This window comes from Mobula birostris, chromosome 12 (assembly GCF_030028105.1).
Source record: "Mobula birostris isolate sMobBir1 chromosome 12, sMobBir1.hap1, whole genome shotgun sequence".
Classification (NCBI taxonomy): Eukaryota; Metazoa; Chordata; class Chondrichthyes; order Myliobatiformes; family Myliobatidae; genus Mobula; species Mobula birostris.
In genome coordinates, this window is record NC_092381.1 from 54,257,174 (window position 1) to 54,284,192 (window position 27,019).

Consider the following 27,019-nt stretch of genomic DNA (forward strand, 5'->3'; position numbering starts at 1 on the left):
GGCGGATTTTAAAGTAAAACCTTACAATTGATGTGAAACAACACTGAATGCCATCAGCGAGCACGAACTTCCGCCGACTGCAGAACCCTGCAAATGGTATCCGGGTAATTTCGTGGAAGTGACGAATATTGCCGGAAATGACGATTCCGCTGGGTGACATGGCGGAGGAGGTGGATGTAGATATTGAAGGAGATGAAGCTGAGCCTAACCTGAGGTAAGAGGAAAAGGGTTAGGTGGTTCTGCCAGGTCTGATAGTGCGAGGTAGGGGAGGAGTGAGGCGTAGCGGCTGCTGGTGGTTACTGGAAGCGGTGCAGAATTGAGCAGCGGTGCCGTCCGCTCCTTGTTTTGCTGTCACTGCGGCTGCTACCTAATTCAGAGAGCAGGGAATCTGCTGTCCTCACATGCGAAATGACGGTGCATTAATGTGGACTTAATTCAGCGGTCTAGCCTAGAGGCAAAGATCTGGATTTTTCCAAATTGCCTTATTTCTAGGATTATTTAATTTAGCGGAAAGGCGGAGGTCGGTTCTACGCAGACTGAGTTTATGCAGAATTGATTTAAATAGCGGGATTGTCTGTTTCTGGTGGTTGATGGGCGATAGGTACACTACATACTTGAATTGTCCCGCTTTTCTTCAAACATTATGCGTTATTTAACCTGTGGGTACCCGAGAAGGATAATGCGCTGCACGGAGTCTGATGTAATAGCTTATGTTTATTAAATTCCTGGTTTTGGGTTGAACTCTTGCAATTGCTGAGCTATGGATAAAAGTCAGAAAAAGAAAATAAAGGGGTTGGAATTTCCCTTTATTTAAGAAGGGCTGCAAAAAAAAAAACCCTGCGAAGCTGTGCGTCAGATGACATAACATCTGTGGTAGGTTAGGTACCAAAGAGGATTCTGAGTAATAAAATTCACATGCATTTGGAAAGCTGAGTTGTTTAGGGATAGTCATGTGGTTTTGTTTGTGGGAGATTATCTTGCCCGACTTTGAGTTAATTTGAAGAACTAACTGAAGGTCATTGAGGCAGGGCAGTAGATGTAGTCTGTATGGACAGTAAGGCTTTTGATAAGATCAAGCATTGTAGTTGAAGCACCTTCAATTACTCCAAAAGACTGAGGTTTGTTAAAAATACTGAAAGGCTTTTATTCACTGTACAATACGACCTCCACAGTGAGTGTCTGCCCCCGGACTGAGGGGGAGGGGCAAGATGAACACCTTTATACAGGACTTTGTGGGAGGAGCCACAGGGGCAGTCAGCAGAGGGGTGTGTCCAGACAGGTAACCGAGTTACAACATATATACATGGTTTACCACAGTAGTCTGCTATGGACAGTTAAATCATATGGAATCCAGAGAGAGTGAGATAATTGGATACACAAATGGCTTAATGGTTGGAAGCAGAAGGTGATGGTGGAAGGTTGTTCTTGGATTGGGGTTTGCCCAGGTCAGTGCTAAGGTTATTGTTATTTATCATCTATAGCAACAATTTAGATGAGAAGTGACAAGGGAGGGGGAGGGAACGTTGACTCAGACCATGAGAGGCCTGCGTCGGGCATTTTCATGCCTTACAAGGCACAGATTGGAAGTCTGTGTGGGGCGCCACTCCTCGCAGAGACACTAGAGCAGTGTGTGGTTAAGTGCCTTGCTCAAGGACACAAACATGTTGCCATAGCTGAGGCTCGAACTAGTGACCTTCAGTTCACTAGACGAACGCCTTAACCAGTTGGCCACATGCCCAACGCAAATAGACAAGGACTGGTTGTAAATTTTGCAGATCACACTAAAATTGGTGGCATGAAAATGGTTATCAGGATTAAGAAGTGGGGGAGCCCATTCCTAATTAGGGACAATGTCACTTTTGCAGCAAAGGAGAACATCATGGAGGGATTGAAACTGAGTCAGTGTGGATGGAAGTCAAAGAGGAAGGGAGCAATCAGTGTATTGGGAGTGATTCCCTCAGTGGCAACAGACACACTGAGGAACAGATCAGGGGGCAGATTTTGGAAAGCTGCAAAAATAATAGGGTTGTTGTCAGTGGTGACTTTAATTTCCCTAATATTGATTGACACCACCTTACTGCAAAAGGTGTAGATGGGGCAGGATTTGTTAAGGGTGTCCAGGGTGGGTGCCTGCTACTTTTATGTAGATGAGTTGACTAGAAGAGAAGCCATACTGAGTCAGACACTAGGCAATGAACCTGGCCAAAGGATTGATTTCTTGGCGGGTCAGCATTTCTGAAACCATGATCATGTCCCTAACCTTCACCATAGCCTTGGACAGGGATAGAAAACAGTATGGGGAAGTTTAATTTGGGGAGGGCAAATTTTGCCCTCAAATTTTGGGCAAATTAGGAACTTGGGAGTGTAAATTGGGAACAGGATATGTGTTACAAAAAGTGTGGAGGTTGTTTGGGGAGCACTTGAATGGGATTTGAGTCATACAGTGCTGCAGTGCAGAAACAGGCCCTTTAGCCCATCTAGTACATGCAGTATTGTTATTCTGCTTTGCCTGTTGACCTGCACCTGGGGCATATGTTATTCTGCTTTGCCTACTGACCTGCACCTGGACCATAGCTCTCCATAACCCTCCAATCCATGCTCTTTATCCATTCTTCTGTTAAATGTTGCAAATGAACCACATCCACTGGCAGCTCATTCCACACTCGCACCAGCCTCAACATGAAGAAGTTCCCCCTGAGGTTCTTCTTAAATATTTCAGCTTTCACACTTAACATATGGCCACTAGTTCTAGTGGCACTCAACCCCAGTGGTTAAAAAGGCTGCCAACATTTACCCTATCTAAACCCTTCATAATTTTGAACACCTCAGTCAAATCTCCTCTCATTTTCCTATGCTCCAGGGGATAAAGTCCTAATCAACTCAACCTTTCCCTATAACTCAGGTCCTTAATGACCACTTTGCTTCGGTCTTCACTAGTGAGAGAGACCTTGATGTTTGTGAAAACATCACAAAAAAAAACAAAACATCAAGCGGAAAACAAACTGATGTGCTGAAATATATTGATGTTAAGAAAGAAGATTTGCTGTAGCTTGTGATAAGTATCAGGACAGGTGCCCTGGGCCAGATAAGTTAAATCCCAGGTTATTACGGGAGGCAGGGAAAAGATGCTGCACCTTTGGCAATGATCTGTGCGGCCTCACTGACCACAGTAGTAGTACCAGATTGCTGGAGGGTGGCAAATGTTATTCCTTTATTCAAGAAAGGTAATAAGGATGATCTTGGGAATAATAGACCAGTGAGCCTTGTCAGTAGTGTGCAACATATTGTAGCGGATTCTCAGAAACCAGATTTGCGAGCATTTGGAGAAGCATAATCTAACTAGGGATAGGCTGCATGGTTTTGTTAGGGCAGGTCATGTGTCGTGAGCCTGAGAGAATTCACCAAGTGATAAACCAAATTTTTGAAGGTAGAGCAGTGGGTGTGGTGTATATAGATTTTAGTAAGGTGTTTGACAAGGTTTCTCACGGTAGGCTAGTTCAGAAAGCTAAAAGGCATGGGATCTAGGGGAATTTGGCTGCATGGATTTAGAATTTGCTTGTCAACAGAAAACAGGGTGGTAGTAGATGGAATGTATTCTGCTTGGACGTTGATGGTGAGTGATATTCTGTTGGGATCTGTTCTGGGACCCCTGCTCTTTGTGATTTTCATAAATGACTTGGATGAGGAGGTGAAAGGGTGGGTAGTCAGATGTCAAGAAGGTTGTTGGTGGTGTGGATTGTGTAGAATGTGTCATAGGTTATACCAGGACTTGTGAAGGATGCAGAGCTGGACTGAGAAGTGGCAGATGGAGTTCAATCCAGTTAAGTGGGAAGTGATACACTTTGGAAGTTCGAACCTGAGGGCAGAGAACAGGATAAAGGGCAGGATTCTTAGCAGTGTGGAGGAACTGAGGGATCTTGGGGTCCACATCCAAAGGTCCGTCAGAGATTCTGCACAGGTTGATAGGGTTGTTTAGAAGGTGTGTGGTGTGTTGGTCTTCATTAGTCAGAGGACTGAGTTCAAGAGCCGCGAGGTAATGTTGCAACTCTATAAAACTGGTTGGACACACTTAGCGGATTGTTTGCTGTTCTGGTTGCCATATTATAGGAAAAATGTGGTAGCCTTAGAGAGGATGTAGAGGAGATCTACCAGAAAGCTGCCTGGATAAGAAAGCAGTGTTATGAGGATAGGTTGAGCGAGCTAGGGCTTTTTGCTTTGGAGTGAAGGAGGATGAAAATTGACTCGATAAAGGAGTATAAGTTGATAAGTGGCGTAGATCGAGTGGACAATGGAAATGGCTGAAACAAGGGGGCATAATTTGAAATCGATTGGAGGAAAGTATAGCTGGAATGTCAGAGGTAGGTTTTTTTTACACAGAGTGGTACAGGCTGATATATTAGGGACATTTTTGAGATTGGCATAAGGATGAAAAAATGGAGAGCTATAGGGGATGGAATGCTTAGATTGATCTTAGAATAGGTTAAAAGTTCGGCGCAACATTGTGAGCCAAAGGGTCTGCACTGTGCTGTACTATCTGTGAATTGTACTTCAAATATAAATTGAAAAATTTGGAAGTTGTGTATCATAGCATCCACCAGCTGTGGCTGTTGTCACTACAATGGCAGTAAAAACAAATTCAACCTTGGAAGTATGAAGTTAGAGTACTTTAGAAATAAAACCCTGAAACCCAATGGATCTGGTACTTGCGTCATTAGATTGTAATGGAGGGTACTTGCAATTAAAACTGGGGTTTTTTCAGGTTTTGTCCATTTTCCAGCTGTAGTATTAACTGGTTGGGATCTCCAGATACCAAGAAATCCCAAATGGAGCTATGCAGAAAAAAATAATGCTTTTCTAGTAGTCTGCTGATCTAGGCAGAGCAAGAGCACTTTCTCATCTCCCTCAATGTAGCTCCCAATTTGAGGTGAATCTCTGTTCCCTTCTGATTATTAATAACTACTTTTTTTGTGATCAACATACCTCTTCCTTCAATTGGTGACCTAATCTCTGATTACCGAGTTTCTCCTATGATCAGAAACGCTGCAGTGACTGAGTCTAATCCCACCTTGGTCTTTGATAGTACCCTGCAGTGACTGAATCCCTCATTCAACACTTAATAGTCATTCATTTTGGTGTTTGAGACTTTGGCATGCAAAATTGATAGTTGTAGACAACAAATTGATACTGATGGGTTGATGGACGAATGGCAGATTGAATTTAATCCTCAGTGTGAGGTATCTGCTTTGGGAAGACTAATAATAGTAGGCCATATACATTGGATAGTAAGGATTGGGGGGGGGCAGGATAGTGGGGGTAATATTGAAGAACAGAGGATGTTGATTATTTGGACCCCTGAAGATGGCAGCACAGATACATGGTGACCATGTCTGATATACTTGCCTTCGTTTACTGAGGCATACATTGACTGCTTGAGGTTATGGAAGTTGTTAAGCATTGGCTTTGAGGAAGTCCTACTAGATCAACACACTTTGGGAAGGATGCAATTGCCTGGATTGAGCAATTCATTTTGAGGAGGCATTAGAAAGACTGGGCTTGTCCTTGGTGTGGACGGGAAGGGAAATCTGCGGGTGGTACACAAAATTAGAGGCATTAATAGGATAGATAGTAGGACACTATCCCCCATTTGAACAAGTATCTAAAATTAGATGTCATGGGTTTAGACTGAGAGACTTAGAGGTGATCAGAGGAAGAAGAGAGTGATTGGATCTTGAATGTTGCAGAATTGATAGTTGTAGACAACAAGCTGATACTGATGAGTGAGAAATATGTAAATTAGCACTTAAATCCTGACTGCACAGGAGGCTGTGGACCAAGTTCTGGTAAATAGATTTGTACAGATATTTGAGAGTTGGCTTGGACATGGTGGGCTGTATGCCCGTTTTTTTTCAGTGGTGAGTGACTCCAGGATGCAGTCAGTGACTATGACCCCTGTTGGCTGATCAATGCTGTAATTACTGACCAAAGTCAAAGTCTAGCTTACTGTCTTATGCACAAATACATGCCAGGAATAGTGGTAGAGGCAAATATAATAGGGACATTTAAGAGATTCTTAGGCACATGAATGAAAGAAAAATGGAGGGTTTTGGGGTGGAAAGGGTTAGATTGATCTTGGAGTACCTTAAAAAGTTGGTACAACATCGTGGGCCAAAGGGCATGCACTTTTCTGTGCTATGCTGTTATATATTCTATGTACATGTATGCTGAGGTGCAATGTAAAACCTACTTGCAGCAGCATCACAGGCATATAGCATCGATAAGCAGCATTCACAAGAAATTACCGCTCACCTGTGATAATGGAAATCCGTTCCTCTTGATTGCTGTCCACAAGATGTTGGCCCCAAATGTTCAAAGAAATCTTCCTAATTTTGTTGTCCCCCATGATCACCAAAAATGTTGCCACAGTCACAGATTTGCAGTCATCACTTGAATTCTGTGTAATTTAACTTTAAGAAGAAAACACTTCCTCCTCATCTATTGCAACAGAATTCGAATCAGACTGACTTCCAGGCTAAATTCTGTTGGAAAATTCATCAAATCATATGTATATTTCAGGATAAATTTTCATGTAGTGGCAGTGAAATAAATCTTAAAAAAATTATTGCAACACACATCAAAGTTGCTGGTGAACGCAGCAGGCCAGGCAGCATCTCTAGGAAGAGGTACAGTCGACATTTTGGGCCGAGACCCTTCGTCAGGACTAACTGAAAGAAGAGCTGGTAAGAGATTTGAAAGGGGGAGGGGGAGATCCAAAATGATAGGAGAAGACAGGAGGGGGAGGGATGGAGCCAAGAGCTGGACAGGTGATTGGCAAAAGGGATATGAGAGGAGCATGCATTCACCAGCAACTTTGATGTGTGTTGCTTGAATTTCCAGCATCTGCAGATTTCCTTGTGTTTGCATTAAAAATATTATTTGTGTTTTAAGTGAGGATGGTGGTACAGTTCCCGGATTCCTGCAGGACCATTATTTGGATTCTTCCTGGAGAAGTAACAGTGGCATTTTGGTAAGACTAAAATACAAATTCCTGAGAAGCATCAGTTTATTTTTACCGTTTTAATTGGTTAACTGTTCAATGAACCGATCATTACCAGCCAAGCTCACATGCTATGATTATCACATGAAAAATAGACAAATAAATGTTTAGTGAGGAAATGACAGCTTTTATTATTGGATTCATTTAATTTAATATGGCAATTTTGTCATTCTTAATTTGGCCAGAGATTTAAACCTTTCTCTTCAGCACCATTTGACTTGTAAACTCCTCGAAACTGCAAGTATTTGTATATCTTTTTTTCAGATTTATTTTCAGTTTTAAAAGGCTCTACCGTTTTAAAAACCTCTTGTACATCACATAGTTTCCACAGTGGACATGATATGTTCGCTCACATTGAAACAGCCTATATCAAATTCAGGTACAATATCACTGACATATGTCGTGAAATTTAAGATTGCTTATTACTTGCTGATTAAGAACAAATTATATAAGCTCAATTCTTGATAATTAACTTTCAGATGCTTATTTTAACTGCCTAAAACACCCGACATATTTCGTGGAAAATATCCTTTAAAGGAAGCTCTTTAAATTTTCCTTCTGAGGAATATACGATGAAACCAAGAACTTCATCTGCCTTAGCTTGCTCTAATTAAGTAAAATTTATCTGCGCCCTAAATCCATTTATCTGTATTTTGATCCATAATTTCTGATAGTCCTATTTTGTAAAAATCCTTCAATCCTTGTCTGAAATTTTCATTGAACCTTATGTTATCCATCTTTTGGGTAAAGGAATTATTGATTCCTTTGTGGAAAATCGTGTTTCCCGAAGGCAGACTAATTTAGATACTCTTCCACCTTGTTCCATATTCCTTTAATACTTCTTTGTATCCACTCAGTTTTAAATACTTCAACTGAGTTATCTTTTAACCTAATATGTCAGTTAATTTTAACCAAGTTTATGCAATGCATCTTGTGGTTTACCCTTTTGAACCTGAGAAAGTGGAAAATTAGAATAATAAAAAATAACACGTTTATATTAGTACATCACAATATCTAAAAAATTTATACTTAATTAGGAGGTTTCAAAGTATAGTTGATATTATTGTATATGTGCACACCAAACTTTGACATATAGTAATAAAAGAAAGTGACTAAGTCTCTTGGCATTGGTAGAAGATTAAAAACTTTGATTTTATTGTGACTTTGATCCTTTTATTTTCTACTTACAGTCCTGGACTTTGGATAGTTCTCTCAGTGAGGAGAATAGAGCAGTTATTGAGAAGATGTTACAAGAGGAAGAGTATCCTTGTTATTGATGATACAGGCAATCCCTGCATTACCTTGGGGAGGTGTTTGACCTCCTAGAAAATGGACTGTATTGAAAATTTCCATTATCCAAAGCTGTGCATGTATATAAAAAAAAATGTTCAAATGAAATAAGATTTGGGTTCATTTATTTACCTTTCTAACACAAATTCCTTGAGAATGAATTTTATTCTATTTTTTAAGTTTTTGGGTAGTGATTTGTGAATTCTGTAAGGGTGAATTTCTGTTACCTGAATGGCCATAATGCAGGAGTTTCCTGTACTATTTTTCAACGCTATGACTGGAATTTGCTGTAGGTATCAATCAGAAAACAGAAAATGCTGGAAAAATAAAATAGGTCAGAGAACATCTGCGGCGGGTGAAATGATCAACATTTCAGGTCCAGAACTCTTTGTTGTAACTTGAAAGAAGAAAAATACAGATAAGGAGAGTGTACTCAAACTCTATTTAAAATACCAATCTGTTTCCTAATTTACAATAGGAATAGCTTGATAGCAGTCAAGGTAAATCATCCTTGTGATTCTTCCAGATTCATGAGTATGAAATACAGAAATAAGGATGTTGGAGTACTGTGCTCAGCTTTAGGTGGCGCTTAGTAATAACAATATGAAGACTGGTGACTGTGCAAAAGTAGTTGAGGTTGTTCTTCTCCACACCTTGTGGTACATCAGGCGGCAACCTTGCTGCCTGTTTAGCATTTGTCTGTTTTGTTTTATGAGGCCGAGTTGCTAGCTCAGCGCTCAACCCAGCACGGATGGAATGCGTGCAAGGAGCCGGCCAGATTCAAACCCGGGACCACTCACCTCAGTGTCCAGTGCGGATGCCAGTACACCACCGACGGGCTTTGTGCGAAAGAGATTTATGAAATCAATTCCCAGGATGAGGCACTGGGATTCCCAAAATATTTAAAGGCCAGAGAAACTGGGTTATTCTTGAAATGGTGTAATTTGTGAGGAACTCTGACCAAGTCATTTAGAATAATGAAGGATGTAGGCACAGGGAAATAGGCCTATTGACAGAATGGTGGAGAAACAGGCAACAACGAATAAAAGTGATTAGCAAGAGAACCAAAAGTGATGTGTGAAAACACTTACTTTTGCTGTGTGTGGTTAGGATTTCAATTCTACTGACTGGAATAGCAGTGGAAGTAGGTTAAATTACACTGTTCCTTAAAGAGCTGAAAAGAAGGAATTTCGTTGCAGGGTAAGAAACTGGCTAGATTGTTTCAAAGTTGTTGTAGACTTGGATTGACAGCATGACCACCTTCTATGCTATGTTATTCTGACTATCCGCAACTAATATATCAGTTCTAGCTAGAATCATTTATCTCAACACATTAGAAAATAAATCTGTGGTGTTCCTGGTCTGCATTGCCACAGTGTATTTCTGGTGAGCCAGCATTAACATTGGCCTTTGATGCACTGGTGAATAAGAAAAAAAGACCATGTACAGATGCAGGCTAATAATGTAATAACTGATTGTTAACACTGAGATAGTACTGCAAAGAAATGGGCCCTTTTGACCCACTACATCTATGCCACCAAGATGCTATCTATGCTTATTCCATATTTCTGCATACCCTCTACCACAAATGCAGCAAGAACATGGAAACACCACCACTGAAAGGTTTCCCTCCAAGCTGTACATCACCCTGATTAGAAGATATATTGTTGGGCTTTCAACTCTTCTCAGACTTAAGTCTTAAAACTTCTTGCCTCATAATGAAACGAGAGTATCTGAATATATTACTTCCTTTCCATTACAGTTCATATCATAAAATAAAATCACAAAGCTAGAATTCTTCATTATGTAAATTGTTACTTTTTGCCTATGTTTATTCCTTAACTAATGGATAGATACTACCTAACTGGGAAAAAATACCCACAAAGCAGCTGGTCTGATCATCCAGAAAAAGGAAAAGTATCTGTGAAAAGGTGAGTTGTCTAATTTTTTTTTTAAATATTTAAGGCAGACCGATGTGTTGGAAGTTAACATTTTACCAATACCCTGCATGTTGATGCCCTTTTTGGGTTTTGTGAGGACCATTAATATCCAAACCTTTCTACGGTCGCTCCAAAGAGCTGAATCCCAGAAATGAGGAACGAGCGCTTATTCTTGACAGTAAGGCAGCATTTGATTGAGTGCAGCAATAAGAAGCCCTGGTAAAATACTCGGATGGTTGGAGTCATACTTCATACAAATGAAGATGAAAGTAGGTTGATTGTCCTACCCCCTGATCATCATTACAGGAGTTCCTCAGGATACTGCTTCAACAGTGACCATGTTTCCATCATCAAGCCCAGAAGTACGAATGTTTGCTGATAATTGCATGATGTTGAATTCCATTTCCAACTCCTCAGTAAAAGGCATTTAGCAAGACCTGGGGAATGTTCATACATGGGCTTATAAATGCAGGGAAGTGATAGACAGTGACCATTTCCATCAAGAGAGGCTCTAACCTATTCTATTTGCCGTGCAGTGGCATTGCTGTTACTCAGTCCAATACCATCATCCTAGTATTACTGTTGATTTGAAACTAATTTGGACCATCCAAGTAAATACTGTGGATACAAAAATAGATCACAGGTTGTGCCCTTACACTTCCTCCCTCACCACCATTCAAAGCCCCAGACAGTCCTTCCAGGTGAGGCAACACTTCACCTGTGAGTCGGCTGGGGTGATATACTGCGTCCGGTGCTCCCAGTGCGGCCTTCTATATATTGGCGAGACCCGACGCAGGCTGGGAGACCGTTTCGCTGAACACCTACGCTCTGTCCGCCAGAGAAAGCAGGATCTCCCAGTGGCCACACATTTTAATTCCACGTCCCATTCCCATTCTGATATGTCTATCCATGGCCTCCTCTACTGTCAAGATGAAGCCACACTCAGGCTGGAGGAACAACACCTTATATTCCGTCTGGGTAGCCTCCAACCTGATGGCATGAACAATTGACTTCTCTAACTTCCGCTAATACCCCACCTCCCCTTCGTACCCCATCTGTTATTTATTTATTTAATATTAATATTTTTTTTTTCTCCCTCTCCTTTTTCTCCCTCCTTTTTCTCCCTCTGACTATACCCCTTGCCCATTCTCTGGCTTCCCCCTCCCCCTTTCTTTCTCCCTCGGACCTCCTGTCCCATGATCCTCTCATATCCCTTTTGCCAATCAACTGTCCAGCTCTTGACTCCATCCCTTCCTCTCCTGTCTTCTCCTATCATTTTGGATCTCCCCCTCCCCCTCCCACTTTCAAATCTCTTACTATGTCTTCTTTCAGTTAACTATGATGAAGGGTTTCGGCCTGAAACGTCGACTGTACCTCTTCCTAGAGATGCTGCCTGGCCTGCTGCGTTCACCAGCAATTTTTATGTGTGTTGTCAGAGGTTGTGTAAAGTTTTGTTCCACCACCTTCATGATGGAGTACTCTTCACTTGTCTGGATGAATGTAGCGCCAAAAATACTCAAGAAACTCAATACCATGCAAATCAAAGCAGCTCATTTGATTTGTATTTCATCCACCACTTTAAATATTCACTTCCTCCATTATCTGCATACAGTAGTTATAGTATATGCCATGTAGTAAATAGGCTGCAGTTGTGCTAATCTGATGGGGCTTTCCAAGTGTGCAAACTCAATCACCAAGACAAGGGCTTCAAGAGCAAGAGAAAATAACCTGCAGCTTTCCCTTCAACTTGCCTATCCTCCTGACTTTGAAATATACCACTGCTCCTTTATCAATCCTGAAACTTCCTTCCCAACAGCGGTATAGAATACCTTCATCAATATGAATGCAGTGCTTCAAGAAGGTAGATTGCAACTGTCTTCTCAAGGGGAGTTACAGATGGTTAGTAAATGCAGGCCTTGCTAGTGTTGCTCAAAAATGAATACTTGAGGGTTAATGAAATCTGAGTTTTTAAAGTTGCCTGATAAAATTTAACAATGACAAAAAAGCAATATTTGAGTTAACAACATGAAAGAAATGATAATATCTGTGCTTAAGACCAGTTGGCTTAAAGAACCTTTGTGAAATTAGTGCTTTTAGTAAATGAAAATTGTGAGACAGATTGAAGTGCCAGTTTTTCTTTCTAATAACCTGTTCTCAGAAGACTGCAGTAATATTTGCAGAGTGCTCCATGTAACGGACAGGGACAATTTAAAATAATTTAGTATATGATAACCATCCTAGATAGGCATGAGTACATGGTGGCATTGAATAGGACCTGGGTAGAGATTGCTTATGAAACCTTTTACAGTCAAATATTAATATTCTTCTCAATTGAAAGTGATTATATTTGTTGTGAGATATTCAGGATTTCCAGCACCAGTCTATACCTGCCTGTAATATTGGAAGGGAGGAAAATTAATTGGAATTTGGAAAAAAAGAACTACAAAGTTTATTGCATAATTTCTCAAACAATTTATGCTATACAGGGAACAGTTTGTACAAGCTCACATGGTAGCAGCTATGAGGCTCATTTGTTTGCATGCATTGTGCATTAAAAAACCTATCTTGTGTTCATGTTTCCTCTTGTAACACTGGGCTTTCACCAATGTCATTTTGCATCTGGCTGCCGATATTTGTACAAGATATGTTTTGTATTTGACTCTCCTGTTTTGCTGTTTCTGCACGTATTATTTCTTGGCCGCAGTAAGTACCATTGGAGGCGAGTTGCAAGCAACGTCAAAGTAACTTTCGGGCAGGGGTTGCCAACCTGGGGTCCATAGACCCCTTGCTCAGTGATATTGGACCACGGCATAAAAAAGGTTGGGAATCCATGCTTTAGGGCAATTCACTAAGTCACCATGTCATAGAGAGAGGGAAACAGTAAAGTAGCAAGTCCTTCATCCTCCACACCAACCATTACATATCCATTTTTAAGATAATCCTACCGTAACCCATTTTCTCCCCACATTCCCATCAGCTTCCCCTTAGATTCTACCATTCATCAGTTAACTTTCTAAGGTTCTCTTTCTTGGGAGGAAACTGGGAAACCCGCACCGTCACAGGGAGAACACGTGGACCTCCACAATCAATACCAGAGGTCGGTTTTGAACCTGTGTTATTGAAGCTCTGGGTCAGCGACTCTAGTAGCCACATCATTGTGCCACCCTAACATTATATGACCATGAATATCATTTAAAAATAATCTTTACTTTATTGCTGTATTATGTCTACAGTTAGCTGTCCTAGAGCAAACAAACCTGGCTTCAATTGGCCACATCAATATTTTTCTATAGAGAAATAACAATGATTAGAAACTTACTTGGACAGAAGTTATGACTGTGAGCACACAGAATCTTGCTCTGTGCATTTATTCTCTCTGACATCATGACAACACACATTGAAAAGAAATTTGCATATAGTATTTATGAATATCTCCATTCCAAGGTAGACTGGTTATTTTTATTGTTCGGATTCTTTGAATCAGTTGGCTTTAGCTTTGTAGAGCTCCCTATTACAACCCTTAGCCCCCCCCCCCCCCAAATTTGACTATTGCTTGCACAACTTAATGTGAGTACATGGATAGAAAAAATCTGTCCATCATTAAGCCTGGAGCAATGTATTTAGTATTTTGTAGGATGAATTTGTTATTTGTCCAGTCATTTTCCGCATTTGCTGAGTTTGCTTTCCTCGATGGTTGTGACTATGTACTGTAAACACAAGAGTTGAAGGGTCTTTGCCTGAAAGGTTGACTGTTTATTTCCCCAGGTACTGCTTGACCTGCTGAGTTCCTCTTGCATTTTGTTGCTCATATGTTGTTTTCACTCTTTATTACATGGCTGGTAATTTATTGTTTTAAGTATTTGATTGAACTAATTTCATTCGCTGAAATGTTTTTGTTGAGGAGAAGAAACAGAATTCCTAATTTGCAATTAATTGTTAGGAAGAATACATCTCTAGTACAGACATAGGAAAGATTATGTTTACTTCTGTGATGATAAATCATTTCATTTGTACTGGCCGTTGAACTGTAATTACATATTTTCAAGTTAGAACTGTTACGTATGTGAATATGAAGTTCATCCTGCATCTGAATATTTAATAATAAATCAGTCTTGTGACAAACATAGCAACCTTCTAAGTGTACAGCATGCTTTACAAAGTGTAGCATTTAATTGAAGGGAGAAATTACCATAAGGCTTTTCATGTGTGTATCCCCGACTGGCTAAAACTGAGTACTTTCTGGCAAGTTTCATTCTTGTTACTGGTTTGAAAGTTCAGCAGTGGATGGCATGTCTCCACAACTGAAGTAGCTTTTTTGCATTCATGCTGAAAGCCCTCTTTTTGACTTTGATTTGAACCTGCATAGGGGGTGCCAGGAGAAGGAAGATGAATAATTCATTACAAAAGATAAATATTTCTCTTTCACCTCCTCCAACTTTAAATGGAAGTATTCATTTATTCATGCAAAAATAGTTTGCTAATTTAAACCACGTTTAATAGACTCGAAAGATACACCATTGCTTTACTGGAAACTAGATTTTATTTGATGGAGATTATTACTGTATCGATAAACTTCTGGAAGAGCTAAACTCTCATAAAGAAAAGAATCTATTGACATTTTACTAGTTATTTTTGTTGGGTGACGTTGCAGATCAAGAGAAGCATTTAGCTATGCGGTACTAAGGCAGATCATCAATCAGCATTTTAGTTTGAGAAGATCTGATATTGATATACTGTGTTCCTGTTCTTAGTTATGCAATGTATTAAAGTTGCTGAATGGAGGTCAAACAATTCTATCGAGCAGGAGTAAGACATTTAAAGCAAATTTTCCCAAGCTGATGATAGCTGGGTTTACAGGAAAGGGGAAAAGACCTGTTAAATTATAAGCAGTTAAATTATGAACTTTTGATTTTTAACATTTACTTTTTAATTGTGAAAATAAAACTAAATGGAGTTAATATGTTAGTAGTCATTGATTATGAAGCTTATTGTTTTCTTGCTGCACACTTAACCTTTATTCTTGTTTTTACCATAGTATTCGTCAAAAGAAAACTGTGAAAAGTCGGTATGTACGGCTTATCTATTAAGTATTTTGTTTAGTTAGTAGCAATGTATTAACAATTTTTTTATATGCTTCTGCTTCCTATCAAGTAAGTTAGTTATTTTTTTTTATTGGATATGTTCTTTTACGATGTCTAATTCTGAGTTCAACATCAGTTCCTCAAGCTCCCTCTGCCAATCATACAACCTTACAATCATACAACAGAGGCCGTGGTTCCACCTCCCTCTCTGCAGTTACCTGTCAAAGCCCCTCAGATGTGATTCAATATGATCACCTGCCATTTTTCAGATGTCCACTGAGTATTAGCCCCAGCTTATTCAAATATTCTTCAGAGAAATAGCCTTCTTACTAGGAATCAACCTGGTGAGCTTTTTGCTGAATTTTCTTCGAAGAATATATATATAAAAACATATGAAAACACAAAGAACATATATCCCTCCTTAAAGAAGAAATCATAGCTTTAATAAAGTATTGGAGAAGCTGAAGTTTTATAAAATATTGGAGAAGCTAAAGTCAGATGTATCAGTATTACAGTGGAGTAAAGAGAATTACAGAGGCATGAGAGAGGAGTTGGCCAGAATTGATTGGAAAAGAACACTGGCAAGGATGACGACAAAGCAGCAATGGCTGAATTTCTGTAAGCAATTTGGAAGGCACAGGATATATACATCCCAAAGAGGAAGAATACACAACCATAGCTAACAAAAAGTCAAAGCCAACATAAAAGCCAAAGAGATGGCGTATAATAGAGCAAAAATTAATACAAAGTTAGAGGATTGGGAAGCTTTTAAAAACCAATGGTTTTAAGAAGGTCATTAAGAAGGTAAAGATGGAATATGAAAGTAAGCTAGCCAATAATAATAAAGGGGAATACCAGAAGTTTTTTAAGATACATAAAGTGTAAAAGAGAGGTGAGAGTGGATATCAGACCACTGGAAAATATGTTGGAGAGGTAGTAATGGGGGACAACAAAATGGCAGATGAACTGAATAAATATTTTGCATCAGTCTTCACTGTGGAAGACATAGCTGTGTGGTGGAAGTTCCAGGTGTCAGGGATCATGAAGTGTGTGATGTTACCATAACTAGAGAGATGGTTCTTCAGAAACTGAAAGTAGATAAGTCACCTGGACCAGATAGTGTACATCCCAGGGTTCTGAAAGAGCTGGCTGAAGACATTGTGGAAGCGGCAGTAATGCTCTTTCAAGAATCACTAGATTCTGGAATGGTTGTGGAAGACTGGAAAATTGCAAATGCCACTCCACTCTTCAAGAAGGGAGAGAGGCAGAAGAGAGGAAACTATAGACCAGTTAGTTTGACTTCAGTGGTTGGGAAGATCTTGGAGTCAATTACTAAGCATGTCGTCTCAGGGTACTTGGAGGCCTATGATAAAATAGGCCGTAGTCAGCATGATTGCCTGACTAATCTGTTGGAATTCTTTGTCAAAATAACAAACGGGATAGACAAAGGAGAACTGGTTGATATTGTGTACTTGGATTTTTAGAAGGTCTATGACAAGGTGCCACACATGAGGCTGCTTCACAAGCTACAAGCCCATGGTATTGTGGGAAATATTCTAGCATGGTTAAAACAGTGGATGATTGACAGGAGGCAAAGAGTGGGAATAAAGAGAATCTTTTCTGGTTGGCTGCTGGTGACTAGTGGTGCTCCGCAGAAGTCTGTGTTGGAACTGATAATTTTTACGGTAAATTTCAATGATTTGGATGATGGAATTGATGGTTTTATTGCAAAGGTTGCAGACGATATAAAGATAGATGGAGGGGCAGATAGTTTTGAGGAAGTAGAGAGGCTACAGAAGGACTTAGATTAGGAGAATGGGCAAAGAAATGGCAGATGGAATACAGTGTTGGGAAGTGTATGGTCATGCACTTTGGTCGAAGAAATGAAAGTGTTGACTATTCTTTAAATGGAGAGAAAATACATTGTGTGGGATTCCCTAAAGGTTAATTTGCAGGTTGAGTCTGTGGTGAGAAAGACAAATGCAATGTTAGTATTCATTTCAAGTGGACCCGAATATAAAAGTGAGGGTGTAATGTTGAGACTTTATAAAGCACTGGGGAGGCATCACTCGGAGTATTGTCAGCAGTTTTGGGCCCCATATTTTAGAAAGGATGTGCGGAAACTGGAAAGGGTTCAAAGGAGGTTCACCAAAATGATTCCAGGATTAAACAGATTCTCATGTGAAGAGTGTTTGATGGCTCTTGGTCTGTATTCATTCGAATTCAGAAGAATGAGGGATGTCCTCATTGAAACCTATAAAATGGTGAAATGCCTTGATAGATTGGATGTGGAGAGGACGTTTCCTATGGTGGGAGAGCTTAAGACCAGAGGAAACAGCCTTAGAATAGAGAATTGTCATCTTAGAATGGAGATGAGGAATTTCTTTAGCCAGAGAGTGGTGAAACCGGAATTCTTTGACACAGACAACTGTGGAGGCCAAGTCTTTGTATATATTTAAGGCAGAGGTTAATAGATTCTTGACTGGTCAGGGCACAAGGGGATACTGGGAGAAGGCAGGAGATTGGGGCTGAGAGGAAAAATCGATCAGCCATGATGAAATGGCGGAGCAGACTCCATGGGCCAAATGGCTAATTCTGCTCCTGTATCTTATGGTCTTATGGTTTAAAAATAGGGAATGCTGGCTGTACTCAACAGGTTTGACAGCATGTGTAACAAGAGAAACATCGTTATTTTGTGTTGATGAACTTTTATAAGACCTTCACTGGGCCAAAGCTGTATGCAGCATTTCAGGTGTAGTATCAATATTGTGCTACAGAGTCATAGCAACAATCACCTACTGAAATACACTACTCTTTTACAACAGTCTCTATTTCCCATCCTAATTAGCTGCTATCTCATTTGTTTTCCCACCTATCATTTTATTGTCAACAAATTTGCCAACACTAGATTTGATCCTTTTATCTAAGTCATTAATGTAGATTGTAAATAATTTGTATCTGATGGATTGCTATGCTGAAAATGTTGTATTTATCCTGATGTCTTGTTTTTTTGTTAGGCAGCTACTTCTCTTTCTAATACACTGTATATATATTTAAGTTATATGGTAACCTTTTATGCTGTATCTTACTTGGCTGCCCTTTGAAAATTCAAGAAAGTTTTTGAAACTTTGAAGTGCAAAATTGAGACTGAGGGTTATATTTATGCAGGTGGACTGGAGAAGATTATTTTTGTTAGGCCAAAAGAGATTAGGTGTGCATGAAGCCATGAATATTGAGAGAATATGGAAAAACTGCATGAGAAATTCAGTTGCATAATGGAACTTTGTTATGCATTACATGATTAATTAATAGCATAAAATTTTTTATAGTTTGCAAATGACACTTTCATGCACATTGTGTGCATGTTGAGAAATATATTTGTGCTTTTCCATGTGTATGACATGCCTACAGTGGAAACTGCTAGGTGCACAGCAGTGAAAGTATGCACTGGGGTTGCTGGGCACAGATTCAATACTGATGTAAAGAGGATAAAATCTTTGAATGGATATGGAGAATGCATAGGGGTAGTGTGAGTAATTGGATTGCTCTTCATAACAAATAAAATAACTATCAAAAACCTGTAGATGCTGGAAATCTGATATTGAGAAAAACAGAAATTGCTGGAAATATCAGGCCAGGCAGCATCTATGGAAAGGTGAACAGCTGGAGCTTTAGGCTCAGAATCTTTCATCAGAACTGAGAAAGAGAAACAATTTGACAAAGCAGAGGAAGTGGGGAGAAGGGAATAGGTGGAATAAAGGGAATTTCTTTGATAGGTTGTGACAGGATTTCCTAATGAAGCAGTCAATCAAGTTAAGCTTCTTTGTTTAATGTTAATGACAAGGATATGGCCATGTGGAGCAGGGCAGCACATACAAAAAGGGAAAATCTGAGTCAAAGAGATGAAACTTAAAAGTGCCCAGTTCTTACACAGGTTGAGTATCCCTTATCCAAAAATCCAAAATCCAAAACCTTTGAAATTCAAAATTTTTTTGAGCATTGACAAATCGTCACAAATGGAAAATCCCGCAAGGCGCTGGGAAAGTTCCCAGGCAATACGCAGGTCTCTGTGCACCACAGACAGTTCTGAGAAATGACTTCACATCTGTAATGAAGAGAAGTTAAGGAAAATAGAAAAAACGCATAAATCAAAAAATGAAGATCTCGATTGTGTGTTGAAAGAGTGGATTTGTCAGTGTCAGAGTGAACATATGCCACTTAACAGTATACTGACCATGAAACAAGCAAAGATCTATCATGACAAACTGAAAATTGAAAGTAATGTGAATATTCAGTGGGTTGGTTGCAGAAATTTTAGAAAAGGCACGCATTACATTTTTAAAGCATCTGCTGATCATGAATCAGCAGAAAAATAAATTGATGAGTTCACCAAGATCCTCACTGATGAGAATCTAACATCACAACAATGCTGATTGTTCTCATATAAGACCTAAAAAATAGTAAAATACAAATACAGTGTACCGTTTCCTTTTAATCAAAATACGGCATCGTAGGTGGAAACAATCCTGCCGTTGTTTGTCGTTCACCAGCTGATTCAGCTTCTCTTCTGATGCTGCTGTGCTGTTACCCGGCACACATTATGTTTTCATTTTATTAACAGTATGTAATGATTTTTACTGCTGAGTACATATGTGTGATGAACAAGAATAAAACTAAGACTGGTTACCAGTTGTACATAAATTCAGAGTCCGAAATAATAGTGATTCCAAAATATGAAAAGATCTGCAATCCGAAACACTTCCACCCCCAAGCATTTCAGATAATGGGTACTCAACCTGTACAAACAGGAAGAAAAAATGAATTATAGAAAGTTAAAAATTCAGTATTTAGTTCTGCAGGTTTGAATGTGCCCAGATGGAAGAGAGGTTGCTTTTCTTTAAGCTTGCCTTGGGCCTCTTTGTAATAGTACAGGAGTACACTCAGTGTCCTCTGATAGTTGAGAATGTGTTTCTTCCTTACTGTAATTGCATATCAGAGAAAAATTTTTTGCTAAAGACCTGCTATTCATGAAGTGAATGTGCTGCAAACTGAGCGATAGACCTCAAAAAAATGACATATGGAGGGAAGCTGACCACAACTATAGAGTATGCAATGGCATGAGGATTACCTTCCTCAGCATCGGTTGCTATCAGGCATCAGCTGAGGGGATCTTTGGCATCCTCAAATGTTATCAAAATAATCATTGAAAAAATCATTTGGATGTGCTAATAAACCAAGTGAATGTAAAGGATCCTGTGGTATAATTTCAAAGAACAGCAGATTTTAAAAATCCAATATCCTGTCAACGTTAAACATCCAATTAACATCACTAGGTGTGATCATCTGTTCAGTATTATGTGCTGGTTGTGGAGCTTGCTATGTTCAGATTGGAGCCTGATTTTTCCCCCTTTGATTAGTGATAACCTTTCAGATCTATTTCATTGGCTATACAGCATTTTTCAATGTCCTGAGGTCATGTGTACTTTTCTCATGGAATACAAACCATGAAGGAAACTAAAACACTTATAATGTGCTCAATTAAGAAACAAATGCAGTCACAGAATTCAAACAGAAAATGAAACATCGTAAGTTTTATTTTCAATTATTCTAAACTATGGAATTTTGCAATACTGAACTAAAGAATTTTGAATCCACATATATTAAATAAATTGGCCCAAAGAGAGATGATGGAAGTGTTGTGGTGTAGCAGGAAATCATTGACAACAACTCCAAGTATGGTCTGACCAATGCTTTATAAAGCCTCAACATCACATCCTTGCTTTTATATTCTAGTCCTCTTGAAATGAATGCAAACATGGCATTTGTCTTCCTTACCACAGATTCAATCTGCAAATTAGCATTTAGGGAAATCCTGCACAAGGACTCTGATTTTTGAAATTTCTCCCTGTTTAGAAAATAGTCTACACCTTTATTCCAACTACTAAAGCGCATAACCATGCACTTCCCTACACTATATTTTATAATAATAATAATAAAATACTCTACTGATGCCGAGTGGGAAATACTTTCATTCCAGCAGCAGCATTTAAAAACACACTCAGCAATGTACAGACTTAACAAATAAATAAGTACAGAATAATAATATACACAATAATTATTTACCAATGCACAATAATTTGCAATAATGTTCAATAATAATGTACAAAATAATAAAACAGATTATTGTACTATGATGTGTTCTCCTGTCGCAGAGAGATGAACTGTTGTATATGCTTATTGCATTTGATAGGAAAGATTTTCTTTAATGATCCTTATGACAGCAGAGCTGGATGAGTCTGCTCAAAAATCTGCTATAGGCCATGGAGAGGATGTGACAGATTGTCCAAAACAGATAACAGTTTATTAAGTGATCTTCTCTCCACCTCTAACTCAAACGAGTCCAGGTTGTAGCCAAGGACGGACCCTGCCTTTTTGATAAGTTTATTTACTCTTTTTGCACTACGAGCACCGATGTTGCTCCCGCAACATAAAGCTGCAAATAAGACTGCAGTCACTACAACAGACTGGTAAAAGATCGCCAGCATCCTGCTGCACACATTGAAGGATCTCAGCTTCCTTAGAAAATAGTCTGCCACTTCTTTATCCATTCTCCCAATCTGTCCAAGTCCTTCTGCAGACACCTTACTTAGTTGACACTACATACCCCTCTACCTATCTTTGTATTGTCTGCAAACGTGGCCACAAAGCCATCAATTCCATCATTCAAACCAAGGCTTATAACGTGAAAAGAAGCGGTCCCAATATGGACCCCTGTGGAACACTACCAGTGACCGGCAACCAACCATCCTTTTATTCCAACCCTTTGCCACCTGCCAGTCAGCCAATTTTCTATCCATGCTAGTATATTTCCTGTAATAGCATGGGCTGTTGTTAAGTGGCCTCATGTACGACACTTTGTCACAGGCTTTCAGGAAATCCAAGGAAACAACATCTACTGACTCTCCTTTGTCTACCCTGCCTGTTATTTCCTCAAAGAATTCCAACAGATTTGTCAAGCGAGAATTCCCCTTAAAGGAAACCATGCTGACTGGCCTACATTATCATGGGCGTCCAAGAACCCCGAAATCTCATCCTTAATAATGGACTCCTAACATCTTCCCAATTACTGAAGTCAAGCGAATGGTCTATCATTTACCTTCTTCTGCCTCCCTCCCTGCTTGAAGAGTAGAGTGATATTTGTAGTTTTTTAACCCTCTGGAATCATTCTAGAATCTAGTGATTCTTGAAAGATCATTACTTAAGTCTCCACAATCTCTTCATCTTCCTCTTTCATAACCCTGGCGTGTAGTCCTTCTGGTTCAGGTTACCTGTCTACCTTCAGATATCTCAGCTTCCTATGCACCTTCTTCCTAATAAAAGCAACTGCTTTCACTTTTGCCTTCTGACACTTGAATTTCTTGCATATTGCTAGTGTCTTCCACAGTGAAGACATGCAAAATTCTTACTCCGTTCATCCGCTATTTCTTTGTCCCCCATTACTACCCCTCCAGCTTCATTTTCCAGTAGTCTACTATACACGCTCGACTCTCTTTTATTCCTTATATATCTGAAAGAAAACTTTTGGTATCCTCTTTGATATTAATTGGCTAGCTTACCTTCATATTTCATCTTTTCTCTCATGGATTTTATTCGTTTCCTTCTGTTGGTTTTTAAAAGAGTCCCTATATTCTAACCTCCCACTAATATTTGCTATATTATATGTCCTCTCTTTTGCTTTTATGCTGTCTTTTACCTCTCTTGTCTGCCATGGTTGTCTCATCCTCCCTTTAGAAGAATATTTGATCTTTGGGATGTATCTAACCATTGAGCACATCTACATGCAACATTGCTGTAGAAAAGCAGCATTCATCATCAAAGATCTTTACCACCCAGGACATGCTCTTTTCTTCCTGCTGCCATCAGAAAGAAGGTACAAGTGCCTCAGGACTTTCACCACTAGGTTCAAGAATAGTTACTACTCCTCAACCATCAGGTTCTTGTATAAAAGGGGATAACTACACTCATTCTTCTGGTGTTCCCACAACCGATAGTCTCACCTTAAGTAGTCTTTTATCTTGTTATTTATTGCTATTTATTTAGGTCTGCATTTGCACAGCTTGTCCATTGATCCTGTTTACGGTTACTGTTCTATCAATTTGCTAAGTATGCCCGCAGAAGAAGAATCTCAGGGTTATATGTGGTGACGTGTATGTACTCTGATAATAAATTTTACTCTGAACTTTGAACTTGTATCTATCCTGTGCCTTCCAAATAGCCCCCAGAAATTCCAGCCATTGCTATTCTACCATCATCTCTGCTGGTGGCCCCTTTCAATCCTCTTTGGCCAGCTGTTCTGTCACGTCCCTGTAATTTCCTTTACTCCATTGCAATGCAGATACATCCGTCTAATCTTCTGCCTCTCCAAACTGCAGGGTGAATTCTGTTATATTATGAATACTAAGGATTCATTTACCTTAAGCTCCATAAACAAATCTGGTTCATTAGACAACATTTAGTCCAGAATTGCCTTTCCCCAGTGGGCTCAACAACAAGCTGCTCTGTAAAAAAACATTTCTTTTTATACCAACAGAGGCACCCCACCCCCCTCTGCCTTCAATACAAGGTGTATCCTTGGATGTTAAGCTCCCAACTATGATCTTCTTTCAGCTACGACTCTGTGATGCCTACAATGTCATACCTGCCAATCTCTAACTGCACTACAAGATCATCTACCTTATTCTGCATACTGTATGCATTCAAATATAACACTTGTCAGTTCTGTGTTAATCACCCTTTTCAATTTTGCTTCTATGTTATACTCCAATTCACCCTACTGCAATTTTGCCCTTTCATCTGCCTGTCCTTCCTCAGAGTCTTATTACTCACTGCATCGACTTGTAAACCACTGCCTCATCTCAGCCCTATCACTGGTTCCCATTTCCCTGCCAACTTAGTTTAAACCTCCGTAACAGCCCTTGCAAACCTGCCTACAAGGATATTGGTCCTGCTTGCGTTCAAGTGTAACTCATTCTGTTTATACAAGTCATAACATCCCCAGAAGTGATACCAATAATTCAGAAATGTGAAATCCCACCCCCTGCACCATTTCCTCAGCCATTCATTCATCTGTACTATCATCCTAGTCCTGCGCTGACTAGCATATGGTACTGCGTGTGATTCAGAGACTACTCTTTAGTCTCTTCCTTAACTCTCTAGTCATAACATCCCAGCTGTTACGGTACCTTGAAAAGTACTCAGCCCCTACAACTATTTTCACTTTTTCCTGTCTCATTTTCTAAACTTAAAATATATTAGAGTTTTTTGAGTTTATCTACAAAACATTTTGTATCATACCAAATCAAAAAAAAATTCCAGACCCTTCCAAAATTTACTAAAAATTAAAAAACAAAATTATGAGCTGAAAAAATATTAATCCCCTTTGTAATTATGCCACTAACTTTCCTCGGGTACAATATTACCTTACCAACTCACCCAATTTGTTGATGTAGGATACTGGAGGATCACCTGTTTTCAATGAATTCTTAAGAATAAATACCCCCTCTCTTTGTAAGGTCCAACAGTAAGTAGACTTTCAACAGACCAAACCAAAATGAAGACAAAAAAGCATTTAAGACAAGTCAGAGAAATGATAATAGAGAAGCACAAGTCTGGGGAAGAGTGCAAGACCATCTCAAAGGCACTGAATAAATCTCGGAGCTCAGTGCAGTGAAAAAATATGAAACCACAGCCAGACTGCCCCTCTAAACTTAGTCACCGGAGGAGACTAGGCCTTGCAAGAGGGAGTACTATGACTCAATAAGCTGCAGAATTCAGTGGCCCCTCTGACACTGTTCAGAGTCCTATTGTACATCTTCTGCCCGGTTCAGCTTCCCAAAAGCAATACTACTCTCTTGATCGTTATTCTTTCTGCTGTTCGTTTGTGCACTTTCCCAACTGATCTAGATACATTTGTAGTTTTAGAATACCTTCTTTCCCATATGCATCATCACAGATTTTGGTGTCCTCTGCAAACATGACACTTACATCCTCATCCAAATTGTTAATATAAATGTCAAATAACAGGGGACCCAGCAACTTATCACTTTGTTACTTGACAGTGATCTTCACAAATGATGCTTGACTTGCTGAGGATTTACAGCATGTTCTCATTTTGTTTCCTGTCGTATTGTAATGATGTAAAATTACTGGTGAAGTAAAATTGTATGAGGTAGTACTGAATTTGTGTCCTGAAAATAGCTTCAAGGTCAGTTGCATGCTAATTGTTTAACCATTATTCAAGTATGAAAAGTTAATAAGTAAGACCTCTCAGTGGCAATATTGGTATATAATAGCCTCTTCATTTTCAAAGTGCTTTACAATACTGTCCTAGGTCCTCTTAATATGCAATGGATGCTGAGAAAAGAAAGGAAGAGAAATCTGTCTAAAAACAAACGTTTGGTCACCTTCAAAGTTAGAGAGAAAGAAAGGTATTTTTTGAAAAAGCATTCCATTGAGAAGAAATTTGGATGATTAAATGCTGTGCCACTAGGAAAGAGATAAAGATGTAAAAATCAGAGGACATGGTATTTAGGAAGGAATTTAGTCCTGTGAAAACTAAGAATTTGGAGCAAATTTAAAGCTATAACAAAGGGGAACTGTAGAGGTATGTACAAATGGAGATTTGGGTGACCAGTTCCCATAAAAAGGATTTGAAGAAATTGGAGGTAATACAGAAAGAAGACCAAGAGCACTGAAAGTGTAATATGTGAAAATAATAAAGGAGTAGTCAAAGTCTTCAATAGCAACAATTGAAATAGAGTTGCAAATGAAGCCAACTGAAATGATGATCGTGTGCAATGTTCAAAGGTGAGTTTGATAAGGCTAACACTTGTTCCCATCCTTCAGGTGAAGGTACCTCCAAATCATACACCATCTGATTTAGAAATATATCATCCTTCAGTGTGCTGTTGGGTGAGAATTTACAGGGGGTTTGGCCCAGTGAAGGAATAAGGATACATTTCCAGGTCAGAGGATGCATGATTTTGAGGAAGTTTTCACATGAGAATGTCCTCGCAAGCTTGTCCATCTTTGTGGTTTTAGGGTTGTGTTTAAGAGTGCTGTCAGAGGTCAGTAACTGCAGTACATTTTACAAACAGTACTTAAGGTACCAAAAATGCACTGGTGATGATAGGAGTGAAAACTTAAGTTGGTGGATGGAGTACTAAAAGCTAGCTGCTTTGTCCTGGATGGTGCTGAGATACTTGAGTATTATTGGAACTACCCTTATCCCAGCGAGTGGTGAACATTTCACTGTACTTTTTGCCTGCATCTGGAAGATGGTGGAACAATTCTGAAGTGTCAGGAAGTAGGATGGGAGTTAAAATCACTGCAAAGGAGTGGAATTTGTAAGTAAATGATCAGATGGAGAATGAGATATTTGCAACTCTTTCAAAGCTAGGCTTTGGACAGACAGGCAGGATGGAGGAGTCACAAGTTCACAATAGTTGGAGAAAGTATAATTAGCATGCATGTTGTAGATTTGCTTCTAAGAGCCAGATTTTCGATTAGAAGAAGGAGCTAACCAAGGATAGTTCCTTGGAAGACTTCAAAGTTGGTGTTGAAGGGACAGGAAGATCTGAATGATACAGAGGTCG

The 27,019-nt window shown here is 39.4% G+C and overlaps 1 protein-coding gene across 1 annotated transcript in view; it reads left to right on the top strand.

Moving 5' to 3' along the window:
• The first annotated feature begins 108 nt into the window (after window positions 1-108).
• Window positions 109-27,019, top strand: part of mysm1 (Myb-like, SWIRM and MPN domains 1) — a 102,766-nt gene continuing 75,855 nt past the window's right edge. Inside the window, exons 1-5 of the mRNA XM_072273811.1 lie at window positions 109-214; window positions 6,946-7,024; window positions 8,245-8,315; window positions 10,198-10,275; window positions 15,320-15,349. Coding sequence (XP_072129912.1) covers window positions 138-214; window positions 6,946-7,024; window positions 8,245-8,315; window positions 10,198-10,275; window positions 15,320-15,349 — 335 coding nt within the window. The 5' untranslated portion in view covers window positions 109-137. The remainder of the gene's footprint in view (window positions 215-6,945; window positions 7,025-8,244; window positions 8,316-10,197; window positions 10,276-15,319; window positions 15,350-27,019) is intronic.